The sequence below is a fragment of the Lottia gigantea genome, assembly GCF_000327385.1.
Source record: "Lottia gigantea unplaced genomic scaffold LOTGIsca_28, whole genome shotgun sequence".
Taxonomy (NCBI): domain Eukaryota; kingdom Metazoa; phylum Mollusca; class Gastropoda; family Lottiidae; genus Lottia; species Lottia gigantea.
The window spans coordinates 526,514-541,693 of record NW_008708898.1 but is presented as its reverse complement, the minus strand read 5'-3'; the positions used below and the strand labels follow the sequence as shown (position 1 = coordinate 541,693).

At 32.6% G+C, this 15,180-nt stretch overlaps 2 protein-coding genes across 2 annotated transcripts; one reads left to right on the top strand and one right to left on the bottom strand.

Annotated features, from left to right (window-relative positions):
* Positions 1–1,048: 1,048 nt before the first annotated feature.
* Positions 1,049–6,621, top strand: LOTGIDRAFT_203908 (hypothetical protein). The gene is made up of 9 exons (XM_009056505.1): positions 1,049–1,096; positions 3,052–3,135; positions 3,473–3,521; positions 3,769–3,821; positions 4,292–4,366; positions 4,675–4,743; positions 5,122–5,253; positions 5,591–5,677; positions 5,979–6,621. Exons 1-9 carry the CDS (start codon positions 1,064–1,066, stop codon positions 6,141–6,143), a joined length of 747 nt encoding a protein of 248 aa, XP_009054753.1. The 5' UTR covers positions 1,049–1,063; the 3' UTR covers positions 6,144–6,621.
* A 601-nt stretch (positions 6,622–7,222) lies between these two features.
* Positions 7,223–14,048, bottom strand: LOTGIDRAFT_232307 (hypothetical protein). The gene is made up of 5 exons (XM_009056504.1): positions 13,946–14,048; positions 9,481–9,580; positions 8,638–8,697; positions 8,182–8,394; positions 7,223–7,841 (listed from the first exon to the last, which is right to left on the bottom strand). Exons 1-5 carry the CDS (start codon positions 14,006–14,008, stop codon positions 7,549–7,551), a joined length of 729 nt encoding a protein of 242 aa, XP_009054752.1. The 5' UTR covers positions 14,009–14,048; the 3' UTR covers positions 7,223–7,548.
* Positions 14,049–15,180: the final 1,132 nt, after the last annotated feature.

Sequence of the window (15,180 nt, the reverse complement as noted above, 5' to 3'; positions counted from 1 at the left end):
AATTTTTAATCCAAAGTTCGACAGCCGCAACCGCGCAACCCATTTGCGTTATATGATATTATGAACATAATGAATCATTTGTCCTTATAAAGGGTTGTATTTCTCTGGCTTGTTATAAGGTGCTTATATATTACAATTCATGATACCGATGGTATTTCTTTGTCTTGTTATGAAGTGTTTATATATTACAATTCTTGAAAACAATGGTATTTCTTTGGCTTACTTAGATATTACCATTCCTGACAACAATGTTATTTCTTTGGCTTACTTAGATATTACGATTCCTGATACCAATGGTATTTCTTTCCTGTTATGAAGTGTTTATATATTACAATTCTTGAAAACAACGGTATTTCTTTGTCTTACTTAGATATTACCATTCCTGATACCAAAGGTATTTCTTTGACTTATTATAAAGTAGTTATATATTACCATTCCGATGTTATTTTTTTGGCTTATTTAGATATTACAACGGTACAATGGTATTTCTCTGGTTTGTTATATTTTGTTAGAAACAGTCTTTTCCAATCCATTTAACTCAGCTTGTCTTGAACCACGTACATGTACCTTTATTTCTGCGACCTGGAATTGACTAGATAAACATTACGTTAATCCAGAGAGTTAACAGGGTTAAATTGTAAACTAACATATTTGTTTCAAATAACACGCAATTAAAATCGATCTGTTGAAAAGTAAATTTTTGAATTTGTGACAATCGATGTAGATGGTTGTGGTCACCTGACCTTGTACTGAACACATTTCAGATTGTATTGTGCACAACTCGGCAGCAGTGTGTGTCAGTTTTGTGAAAAAGTGTTGGTTTTAAGATCAAATAAGCACTTTTTTTACATGGATTTTTAACTGACTAGAATTATTTGGATCTGCAAATGGTAAAATGTTCCAAATATTTTGTGATGTTTTCTAACGAACATTATTATTGATTACAAAGACATTAATTAATGAGCATTAATAAGGAATACATCAGAATATATTAATCTTCATTATGTTAATATAAGATTTCTTAGTCAAACTGTAGAAGCTAACCATGGCGGGTATTGTGAGGATGGCGTTTATATTCATAAACTTTCTATTTTGGGTAAGTAATTTTCTAAAATTCTGTTTTTAGGGGTTACATAAAAATTTTTTAAGGTGAATTTTATTACTTCAAGACGGTGAATTAAAGTTAGTTTTGAAATAGCCCTGAAGATAAGTTACATGTTCGGAAAAAGCCTTGAATTGAGTATGTCTATCGTTAATAAATACTTTTTTTTTTTTTTTAAAAAAAGAGGTTTACTTTATTGAGCAGCTGTTAATATTCGCAATATCATGAGCAATTTCATCAAAACCCTTCATCATTTCACATTTCCTTTCCTACGCATTTTGTATGACTTATATAAACAACAAATCTAAACACAAAATCGTACTAATTTCTCCTTAGATAATCAATTTGTTCACTGTGACCTACCTCACAAAACAAAATGGCATTTCTCTAGTGTTAATATCAGATACAACCTTTCTAGAATTACAAAAACCACAGAAGGCCAGCTGGAAATTGTAACGGTGCAATTCAAAGCTATACTGTTACCAATCTGCAAACTAAGAACTATTTTTTTTTTTGAAGAGTTATATTTAAAGCTAACGGTAAAAATTAATTAAAAATATCAAAATGAAGTTTATAAAATAAAGATAACTCCTTCTACTGACATATAGTGTAAAATCTTATATTGACTTCAAAATAATATCAATACCGAATAGAGGTAATCTGTATTATCTGTTTTTGTATTCCTCTTTTAATTACTATACAAATGGCTGTTTATACACCTGTACAGCAGAAGACTGAGCAAACTGTTTGAATTAAAGTGTTTAAAATCAATGAATTCGTGGTTTTGTTCCCCTCTACACATAGAAAATTTACTTTAAATGTTTATTAATGTACAACCCAAGGTAAATAATTCGGATTAATTTGATTAGAAATAATTTTACTCTAGATTCCAAAAGATTTTCTTCATATAAAGGAAGCCACAGAGTGCAGATTGCAATTCATGGAACAATAAATTGTACAAGTGATTCTACAATCACCCACCCACATTTTCAGGGGATATACGGATTATCTGAAAATTTAATTTCATTATAAATAAGAACATCGAAAACATTGAATTTCGAATTTCACTATTCTAATTTTGGCTTTTTCATCAATAAAAAGGCATCTTTACAACGAAGTGCCCTGAAGGTACTAATCGACTCGACGAGGTCGTGACAAGATCATGTAAAAGTCGCATAGTTGTTTCTTGATATATCGGAAAAGTATGAAATATATTTTAATATTCGAATCGTCAAAGGGTGTACCTTTATATAGACACGGGATTCTAGTTTGTTATTAGACTGACTTAGAATGACTAGATTAACAAATGTGTTTTAGTAATTAGTTAAATCAATGATAATATAATTAATCATCTCACCAGTAGGATTATCATATGACATGTCATGGTCATTCTTATTATTTCTTATCATATATATTGAGTAGAATTCACAATCTGTCACCATCCTAACTTGGTGTAGAATTTACAATTTGTAACTATCAACACTTTGTGTAAAATTCGTAATGTGTGACCATCAATACTTGGTGTAGAATTCGTAATCTGTCACCATCAATACTTGGTGTAGAGTTCAAACACTGTCACAATCTTAACTTGACAACTTGACTTGGTGTCGAATTCGCAATCTGTCACCATCATTACTTGATGTAGAATTAAACAATCTGTCACCATCTTGACTCGATGTAGAATTTCACAATCTGTCACCGTCATTACTTGATGTAGAGTTCGCAATCTGTAACCATCATGACTTGGTGTAGAATTCGAATTTTTGACACATCATCAGACGGAAATCTGTTAACATCGTGGTAGTACAGAATTCGCAATCGGTCATTATTATGACTCATCTTGTACTTGATGCCACTGTACAAAGGGTTTGTCCGTTTCTCTTTCACAGAGTTCAGATATGTTAATGAATTGTTATTCGTATCAACTTAATATAATATGTACATTTCAGGCAATTGGTTTATCAGTGGTTGGTTTTGTATCATGGCTTCTGGCAACTAATCCATCAGTTACCAACTTCCTATCTGGAACATTTGTACGTTTTCTTAAGATTATTTATATGTAACCCCCATTTGTGTTTTTAAGTGATCATTGGTCCTTAGGCGGAATACAAACCAGGTTCTGCAAAATTTTGTCTGAAAAAATCAGAAAACAGAAAAAAGTGAAAGATGCTTTCCTATAAAAACGAAAGAGACACCAATAAATTGTATGTTTTGGAACAAATACGCAGATCTCGGCTGTTTCTTTAGCAAGATAATCAGATGAACATGAAGTGTTTTTCTTTGTAACCATTCTTATACTTTATCAAGAACTTCTGCTTAACAGATAGAAAAATATGACTAATACTTAATTTTTATGCCTAACTATTTCAGATATTCACGTACACTTTGATAACATTGGGAATAATCATATTCTTTATTGGTAAGCCAAAATAATTATTAATTTAATATAATTCAAGGTTTGATTTGAAGTATCTTTCGATCATAGGATATTGGAAAAGAGTGTGCTCTTATATCCTTATGAACACTACAAGTTTTTGCACTTATTCTTCATTATCCCAATTATAGGTACAAATAGAAGAGCGTTAACATTTCATGTTCTGTATACATGGCAGGTCTAAAAAAGGACACAGAAACCAGTGTCTGAGTTAAACTGTTGTATTTTATAGGTTTATTTGGTTGCATTGGCGGTTGTTTGGAAAATCCGTGTACATTAAAAACGGTAAGATTTAAATCTACAGTATCCTATGCAGTTTTCTATTCGTTCTGTTAGCAAAACGTTTAACTAGTTGCGGTGGCTCAGTGAGTTAGACGCTTGCTCGCTAACCTACAGGTCAAGGGTTCAAACCCAGCACAGGTCGAGATAACACCTTAAGATTTTTCAACACGTCGTGGAAAAACCGTCTAGTCGTTCGGATGGGACAATAAAACCGAGGTTCCGTGTGCTCGGGACTGCGCACGTTATAGATCCTTCGACAGTCGAAAAAGAGCAGATCACTGCCACTGTCCTGGCAAAATTTCTCTCATTGCATCTTGCATGGCGTTACCCGTTTTCATTAAAAAAAAGTAGGACATAAAACTCCATTCATTTCATTTCAGACCATGGCATCGCTCGTTAGTATGTCCAATATGAAGCAGAACTTTGAGTACAACCAATATACATCTATTGATATCTTTTTTGTTTGATTTCAGTATATTGGTTTTATAACAACACTATTCTTCCTAGAAATTTGTGCCATATTGGCTGCTTACGTCCAGAAAGACCAGGTTGGTACCGTGTTTCAGGCGAACAGAAAATGATTTCCGCTTGTCGCAGCTCGACGTAACATTTATTAGTCAATATAAACTCTTGAAAGTTTTGTTTCTAAATTCATAAAGATGGTAAATTGAGTATTGATATTATATAGTAAAAGAATTAAAATGCTTCTGGGTTATAATTGGAGAGAATTTACGGAGAATTCGCCTATTCTCTGTCTGTTACTATTTTTCTGTTGTTTTTGCTGTTGGTCTTATTGCTCTTCGTTAAATACAATGTCGTACATTAATATATCCTTTGCATTCATTTTAAAATTCAGATACCAAAATACACAGCATCTGGTTGGAAAGAATTTAATCCGGTTACGAGAGCTTTGGTACAATCTGAGGTGAGTGGAAAGAACAAAACATCCCTGTGCTGTGTTTGCTTGATTTATGTAATAAGGCAGAGCGACTGATATAGTAAAACATTGCTCTAGACTAATACTACAGTGTAGTATATGGTCAGAGGTCGTGATCTACCTTTTTGTTCTGTCAAGGAATCTTAAACTGCTTTTTTATCATCAATGCAGATAACTTTTTCGACCTCCCTTCTTTAACATGCATCAGAGAATAGAAAACCCGGATACATTTGCCTTAGCATCTTACCTTGAGCAGAAGAATATATAAAACGTCTTTCATGGTTACAACCAGACCGTACCTAAAGACATGAACTTATATTGTCTAGATTTGGTAAAAATATACATGAAATGTTTGAAATATTTTAGTTGCGTTGCTGTGGCTACAACCATTCATCAGAATATAGTGTTACACTGGAACAGCTTCCTGATAGTTGTTTTGATAATGCTAAATTTGGACCTGGTACCATTACAACCAAAACAGAACAGACACTTTTCCAGGTTGGTATGACCTGTGAATACAGTACTCATAATGTTCAGACTCATCGAAATATAGAAAGGATATCTCCATTTTTTTCTGAACATGATGGGTACTTTGACTGGCGTTTCTTGCCGAACATGGTATGATAACCCTCCAAAATGGTTATTGATTAGGTATCGAATTCTGAGTCCACATAGTTAATGCTTGTGTATGTTGGTTAACTTACTTCCATAAGTTCAGAGAATCCACAAGCCTATCAGTAGATCAATTTCCCTTTTCAAAGGTCCGAAACCTGAAAAAATACCCGTGCGTTGAATTTTAAATGTCCAGTCCTTGAGTATATGGTCATTGTTTCAGGATGGTTGTTGGGAGAAGATTGAGCTATGGATCAACAGTAACACACCAATATGGGCATCAACCTTAGCAGTTGTAGCACTCATACAGGTATGAAAGGCCAAGACAATTAGATCATTATTTCAAGTATATTAAATTGTGACGTCTATTTCTAATACAATAAGATACAATAATAAATCCAATACACCTCTTATCCGTTGATCAAGATTCAATGGCAATTTATCATCACTCTCTGGTAATTGATTAATTAATTTGTAATTGGTAATTAATCTAAAATAATTTGACGCTATCTATTGGTAACTGGAACATATAACTGAATGCAATAATCTTCAAAGAGACTCGTTTTTCGTATTTTTTTTAAATTATGAGCCTTTAAATCCTTTCATTCAAGATTGCTAGTATGGTAACATCGTGTTTAGTGCTGGAAAAGGTTCAAAGAGCAAATCCAACTGTATCGCCTCATGGTCTTACTAATGGGGCATCAGGACTACCACCCATGGCAATGAAAGGGAGACCTCAAGGAAGGAGTAGCATTTCGCAATCTGAAAGGGTTTAGAGATGACATTGAAGCTCGTGCCAGTTTGATTGCTTCAAGCCGCATATTTTATTTTGCAGTGAATGAAGTCGGCATGTCATAGACATTATTTTATCTGAAACTTACAATTGAAGATTTATAAAATAGTTCTAATATTTGTTAATGTAGTAATCTCGTATATCTGTATATATTCCATTTATTCCATCATTACTATGCAGCCTATCTTATATCTTTTGGCAGAAGTCGACCTCTTGGATCATGACTTCAATGAATGATAAAGCCACTCTTAAATTTTCATGTATGGATAATATATTGTTTGTGTCTAATTTAGAATAACATTGTTTAATCCTGTAGACTTCGCCAAGTTAATGGTTGTGACTTTTGAACCCCCGTATGACTACTTAGACCATACTCCTTAGATATTGTCTTAATGTATAATTAAATGACTTTGTACAGTACCATTTTGTGATAAGTAGTTTATTAAAATATCAATTTCTTGAATGACGTTCTAATAAGACTGAAATACCATTCATACCAAAGAGGTCTGTCTGGTAAAATTCCTCGGTCTATAACATAATGTTCATGATAAAATGTTTTTGATAGTAGCGCCATGGAGCCATTGTCCGTAGATATTTCAGTTACCCATGTTGTAGTAAATTGGTATTTTCGAGGGACGCAGTTTGAACATAAACTCTATGCAGATTATATGAAAGAGAAAAATTGGTAAAAAATAGTCTGTTGAATAGCGGGTTATTCCTTTCTTTAAATAAGTTACTTCCCTTGAACTACGATTTTTTTTCAAGAAATGTCTAATATTAGTTTTGTCGAGGTTTTTATCTCTACATTTCCTCAGATAGTTTTCTATGTCCACCGACCGAATGCTGAATATAAATCAAATCAGTTCCAATATTGAACTTGAACTGGAACAAACAGTAACTGGTTAGACTTTGAAACAATTCTTGAAGTGATCTCTCCACAGAACCAACATATTACAATGAATATATAGATAATGATTTATTTCGTTAATAAATGAGTATTTTTTTGACTAGAATACAAAATATCACACACTGCTTTCAATGGCATTTCTCTTATGCAGCAATATGCCTACGTTATAGTTTATAGAGTCTGAAAATGAACGCAACACAAACTAACACAATAGTTTGATATCAGTGTTGAAAAGCTAAATGAAAATGATTTAAAACTTGTACTCAATAGACCCGCTTTGCCATTTGGTGCGGTCGCTGGTTGTTCTAGGCTCCTGTGGGTGCTAATAAATTATTTCTGATATAGTTTTCCACTTTGAAGAGAAACAACCAACAGAAAATGTACACGCTTACAGTCATTTATACGTTCAATTAATATACAAATCTAATGCGATCACTGCTGATGAGATTCCAGACATTTTCCAATTTCAAATAGTTTAAGTTTAAGCCAACGACATAATTCCATCTACGGTGACGTCAGATGATTTTTTGTTGCATTTAAAATTATTATTTGAGTATACAGAATTTTCACTAGATTTTCTTTCAGATTCTTGTTTGGTTTTCAGTCGTAATACGATATAGGTTGTTATAAAATAACATACAATTAATATTGTAAGAGTGTAGGACGCAGTCACCATACCAAATGATGTCCAAAATACTGTTTTATCACAAAAATTGCGTGTTTTTGGATTATGAAATTGCACTATTCCTTTAGCACTGTATATCCACACTGATCCTGAAAAGGAATAGAATCTTAAGATTAACTTTGGTAAGAAATTAGTCACGGTCAGAATCAAAATGGTTTTAGCAGACTCCTTGACCACTTTAACTGGCGTGACAATATATGAGGCATTGGATGTGCTTTAGATGAAAACAAGGACACTTTTTGATGCTGAAATTGAAGTATAGATTATGCATCTGGATGTTACTAGTATATTTAAACTTTCTAACTTTTCAGTTCAAAACAAATAAATACTTTTGAATACCCCCTACTTTGTTAGTGTATTCAAAATAACGAATAACGAGAATTAAATTTAATTAAACAGAGAAAATAGTTTATCTTTACACACAATTACCTGCCATAACCCAAAGTATTAAGAATAAAACTTGTATTTTGATGAGAGTTCCGGGTGTATCTAGACCCTCTCTTTCGCCCTCTAACACCTTCACTTTAGGTCGAAATAACAATAACGTTCTGAACACTGTTTGTAAAAATAACACTGAACCTAACACCATTAAGAACACTGGAATCGCTGGTTCAAAATGGCATTCGTGTCTATAACGTAATCCTGAAAGTAAATCAAAGAGTTTCAAATTAGTTTCATGGTGCTAAAACGTTTTTACAAGTGGCAATAGAGGCAATAACCTACTAAGGCGACTAAGGCGCGCTTGGTCAAACGGGTTGTGAATCTACCCATTTAATGCTAATTGATATGATAAGAGGCACTAGGAAAACGTTGCGAAGATGATCAAGATGACGCTTCAATGACATCCTTAAAAAATAAGTTTAAATAATAAAGTAATCTACTAACCTATTATAAATGTTACAACTCCAATTATAATTCCTAATATACGACAGAGTTCTTTGGTTACTGAAATATTTTTCATAAACTCTTCAATATATATTTATACATTAAGGATTCCTTTTTTCCTTTCACATTAGGGTTGGACAATGTACACCTTATACCTCAAGCAGAGTGCAAGAAAGGAAATATCTTCTCATACTCTTAAGTTTTTTTTTATCTCGTGTCATTTTTTAAAGGGGCCGAGTAGAGACTACAGAATAGTCAAAGGAGGCTCATAGCAGTTCTTTCCGAAGGGAAAATAAGAAGACAAGCTTTTTTTCTAACGAATATTAGACTGCCTTCAACAAATCAAAATATTAATCTATGCAGCATGTCCTCAACCCAATGATATTGATGTACTATTAGATAACGCAGAAGCAAATCAAATAATAGTCAAGAGCAATACACAATATTGAATAATACTTCAATTTAGGGAATATTATATTTATCACACGAGACCATTGATAGTTCAGGTTACTGTCTTCTTTGCTCACAAAGAGGGTATCATATTTATCATAGCAATTTCCATCATAATAGCACTGACTATTTGTTGATAGAAATGTAAAGCCTTCTTTTGAATGTCTTTACTGTTGGATATCGGTGAGTTAATTTTAAAAAATCAGTCGAGCCTCTAGTACTAAAATTATCATTATGTTTAAGTTAAAAGCACTGTCGGTGATTCGTGACCCAATATATATAAATACATATATTCATATACAGCTTTTCTGCACTCGGTATTTTGCATGGACGCTCCGTAATTCTAGAAACACCACATTACTCGAATCAGAAAAACAATAATTCATACATTACCTCGGCTATGTATAAACGACTTAAAAACAAATACTGTATGACCACAGGTTGACCGTTTGGTAGATTTAGCTAGTCTATTACATGCGTTACAACCATAAAACTGAAAAAGAAGATAATACAAACTATAGAGCATGAGCGATTCCTGTAGACTAAGACGACCTGTGGAATCTCCATCTTGCATGCAGTAATGCTTCTTCAAGTCTGAACCAAAAGATAGCAATCTATTACCTGGACAAATTATTGTAACAATTGTCGTCTGAAATCAAGTGAAGACTTGAGTCACACTTCCGTCAAAAAGAACCTGTCGATTAAAACATTATAGCCTTCATTTTCTTATGTACATTTCACTTGTGTCCCTATGCTGGAATATTCCAGATATTCACTCTATTTAAATTTGATAGACAAGGGAAACTACAATGGTAAATTGCCAATTTTTAATGACCCAAACCCTTCGATCTTATGGGTCCTTGATTATTTCGTCCAATAAGTAAAATAGTTTCACTGTTATACCAGTCAATATACCAGAAATAATAGAGAATAATAATAAACAAATAGTCTTATTTTCGACCTGAATTTGTTGCTTTTTTGTCCATGGTCAAGAATACAGGTTATTAATTCAGTTATATCAATAAATATTAATACTGAGTTTTTATGCAATACAAAGTAAGGCAAATTAAGTTGTTTTCTTGCATTGGTAAGTGATCTTATTTCATACTTCATGTCGTACAGTGTAATTTCCATAGAGTAATTCCTACGATAATTGAAAACTGATCTTGTTTTCCTGTTTTATGCTATTATATATGAAATAGTTAAGATGATCTACTGACCATAAAACAACTAGATATTATATAATTTACATGACTATATCCTTCTTGTTCTATATCCATCCTTGATTATTCTTCTTAAATTTCCGCATTAAATAATAGAGACACTCCCATTCTACTCTTAAAATATTAGTGAAGAACATATTACTGTAGTTTACGTGATAAAACTGTTTTAAACACAAATTGTGAAAATCTAATTTTAAAAGAGTCACATTTATCCTTAAAACTTTACCAAGTTTTCTAATCTTCAGTTGTTTAAAGTTAAAAAGTTAAGGTATAAAATGTTGGTTGGTGCAATTGATTCTTCAAATTCCTTATTATTTATGGGTCGTCATTCACAATTTCTTAACAAGGACACAAACTTTGGAATAGCCGAATTAAATTGACTTTAAGGCATAAGGCTATTCGCCCACCTTTTGAAGAAATAGTCCAAGTCAATGAACCGACAGAAAACATCAAGGGTGTGCGCAGAGAATATTTTGTCAGGATAGCTACAAGTTATGCTCCTCTTTTCCAATTTTCAACTGACTAGATTTTATTGCCATGCACCCCACCCCTCAAAAAGCAGGAAGTCGTATTTTCAGAATGAAATTTGGCAGTTAACAAAAATTGACATTTTACTAGCAGATCTACTATGTTTCATTACAAAATCTCTTCGGTGCGTTTACTAATTTATGTTATTTACATAAAAACATTAGAGCCTACAGATATATCGGGGTCATATACAATGTCAGTGACTGGTAATAAATTAAATACGAGGTAATGGATCGGTGTGTCTATAAACATTGTAGACTTGGTTTGAATCAGTTGTTTGATGACATTATGTGGCGACCTGTATGTTGACAGACGGTCAAAATAAGATTGATCATTAGATCTGACAATGGCATTAAATATATATACACCAGTGTTGTACAACAAGGAGTAATTATACAAACACTATCGTGTTTACACTTCCTAAACACCCTCTAGAGACTATGATAGTATACATTACAACAATAGTTTCAGTTCATTCAATTCATTCCCATTTCGTGATTATTTATCATGAAGTAATAAGATATTTAACAATAACGCTTTCTTGTTAATATGATTGCATTGCGTTGTCACGGTAACCATAATGCATATTACTTTTCAGCAGGAACTTCTTATTTCAACTTCCAACTGATCACGCATCTAGGTCCGTTTCCTGTTATCACGTTACAACCAACTGTCTTTTCGTAGATGCCTTTCGTAGACGAAATGAGAAATTCTATTTATGTCTACACGTCACAAAAGTTTTAAGGTTGTAAAGTCCATAAGTGATACCGTGTGCTTTTGATTTGCATTTTCCATTTATTTCTGCCTCTATCTGTTAAATTGGAAGCAAAACAGTTACAGATACAGATGGGTGGACTGTTTATGTTTAACAATAGAATTATTTATATTACGAATTCTCCATTTATAAAATTATTTTCCAATAAAAGTCATGTTTATATACCCATGACAAACCACTATGAGCATTTTAAAAAGAATTTTTCTGACCGTTGATGACAAGAGTAGTAAACTACATAAAGTATACGAAACGAAACATCGAAGATTGCGTTCGTATAATAAGATTGATAACACACAAATGATCGCTTTTAAGGAATATCTACGTTAAACTTATCTTATCTCTGATCTTAAAATAAAAAGGTAAACAAATAACTTTATTTGTCGCTCTCGTTGGGAAAAGTAATAAATTGATGAAAATTTCAAACGGTGTTAACTAGCGATGACGTAATTATAATATTTTCAGGAATGTGAAAAATCAACTTCTGAAGAAAAAAAAAGGTTTTGGAGAATAAGGTCTCTGGATTTTGAATTTCCTACGATGACTATTCATATTAATGCTTCTTATTTTCTTATAGATACATGAAAAGATTTTGTTTCACAATACAGGTTTTATGATTATTGATATACCAGAAGAACATTGACTATTATATTTTCAGCTATTTCAGCTAAAGAAATGATACCACCACAGATAGTATTACAGAGACATCCTTAGTTAACATATCTAATTATCTTAACATTTAACTTGCATCTTGTTTTATCATAAATCTTTACTTTGTGACCTAGGCCAGTGCTATCATGAGACTATGTTCTGATCACCATCTAACACCAAAAAACTCTGTGCATTCTTCTCATGTGCAAGTACCATTATACATGTTTTTCAAATAGGAAGGCGAGCAAACATGTAATTTGAAGTCATTAACCTGCTAAGCCTGTATTTATTTCTTAATTAATTAATTATATATAATATTACACTGACTACCCTCTAAGATCAACCAGTGCTTATTTAATTGACTATTTCATAGACATTATATTGATGTTCTTTCAGGTATGTCTTGTCCTTGTTTTTTTGCTCTTTGAAGTTCAAAAAAGAATTATATACATCGTATTCTGTGGAAAATGGAATTATTAAATGCAAATCATTGAAGAAATCAGTCAAACATTTTCTAAGAATATTTTCATGGTGGTATAAATGTACAGTTTTCTAAAGTAGGTCATTATATAATCACCATTGATCCATGTAATATATGGTGTAGCTGCATCAAAGCCTTTCAATTAACATACAAATTGTGGCCAACTGATGCTAAATCATGATCGAATTAAAAATTTCAGTTATATGTGTGATGGCAATAAAATCCAATTTTGCTGTTCTGTACCCAATTTTGTTGCATGTACTGAATCCAATCTTGCTCTCCAATAGTTAATGTATCAACAACTAGTATGATGAAGAGAAGTTTGATCAACCAATTGCCGACATCTTTGCTGTGTGGCAGTACTCAATGAATGCTTCACTCCAAAGCATGGTTTAGAGTTAAAGGACAAGTTCGAAACAATACATGTTAGCTAATTGGCATATTAATTGTATGCGGGAATGGACCGTGATCTGCGGTTGCTAAACTTAGACTTTTAAACCGAACAAAGAGTAGCTGTCATATTCTCAAAAACCTCTTTTTGCGGCTATCGTAGCCACACTAGGTCTTCCAGCTTCTGCTGTAATTTTATTTTGTCCATCATCAAATCAATCACGTACATGTTGAAGTTTTGTAATTTTTCTATTTGGAATTTAGCAAACAGTGATATCTAGTGACAATTGTATGGGTTCAATCTGAAATCACTCCAGGCTGAATTAGTACAAGATCGTTCTTCGGTTTAGAGCTCTCCTGTTTCTGCTTGGCATAAAAATACTTAAATTACAAAATTGGGACACAAATTGCAATAACTAGATTTTGCAATTAAAAACAGAATAGAACGGTATGATAAACCACACGTGGACATTATCTTTAATAAAATGTAACATATATGTAATATTAACGAAGCGTGCAATGGCTTATCATTTTCTAAGCTGATCATTACAGGATTATAATAATACTCAGCCTTCCTGCTTTAGCAGCCCTTTCATACAAGATACAATTTTGTTTTGCTGCCAAGAATACACATAACATGTTTGCCAGCATCGTTGTTCTTGGACTGTCATGTTGCGAAAAGACTTATTCGTTAGTCATATCAACATGCTGAGAGTATATATTTATGACTTCAAACTTCTACAATTGATATCACATGGATATACACACAACTTCAGATGTCCATGCATTTTAGGATACGAAGTAAAGTCTTACCGTTTGCGAATTTTCAGTTGGATCATCAGTTTCCATCTTATCCAATAAACACTGTGATGACATTTTATAATTGTAAGTAGGCCGCTACTATAAAATCTTATTCAGCTTCTTTTATCTATATTTATATATACTTGGCTTTAAGTTTGCTAGTAAATGTCGTTTAAAATAAAATAGTCGTCTGTACTTAACGCATGCGCATGTTAGCTGTCATAAGAGGCCGGGTTAAAGATGGTGTTTTATAAAGTAAATAAAGTGAATCAGTAAATAAACTTCCTACACTAAAGTGACAATAATCTTTTGTTTTATTTCAACTACCTGGATGCCCAGTGGTCAGTGGTTGTTAAATAGCCATTGGTCACTGTCACTCAATAAAACAGTCATATTGGTGTCTAGCCTATCATTTATCACAATTATATAATAGGATTAGCGCATACAGGGGCGTATTAGCTGCCGGAATAGCTAATCATATGATAATTATTATCTGTAATTATAAATATACAGTGCCTTTAGGTATACTTCAAGGAGTAAATCATTCATAAACCATGTCCATGATTTTTCAGAACCGTAGTTTCCAAAGTTTTAGATATGAGAACCTGTTCTTTATGTACTATAATTAATCAAAACAAAATTCCCAAACTACGACTGAATCCATAAATCATTACCTTGATTGACGTCTATGTCTATGATTGTACTAAACGTACAGCGCGTACATTGTAATTCAAGTATCTATACACCACGTACATTGTTATTAAAGAATCTACACACCACATACATTGATATACAAGAATCTATACACCACGTACATTGTTATTCAACAATCTACACACCACGTACATTGTTATACAAGAATCTGCACACCACGTACATTGTTATTCAAGAATCTATACACCACGTACATTGTTATTCAACAATCTACACACCACGTACATTGATATACCAGAATCTATACACCACGTTCATTGTTATTCAACAATCTACACACCACGTACATTGATATACCAGAATCTATACACCACGTTCAATTGTTATTTAACAATCTACACACCACGTACAATAATGTACAAGAATCTTTACACCACGTACATTGATGTACAAGAATCTATACATCACGTGCATAGTTGTACAAGAATCTATAAACCACGTACAATGATGTACAAGAATCTATACATCACGTACATAGTTGTTCAAGAATCTATACATCACACACTTGTACTAAACTTTCAATATATGTTTGT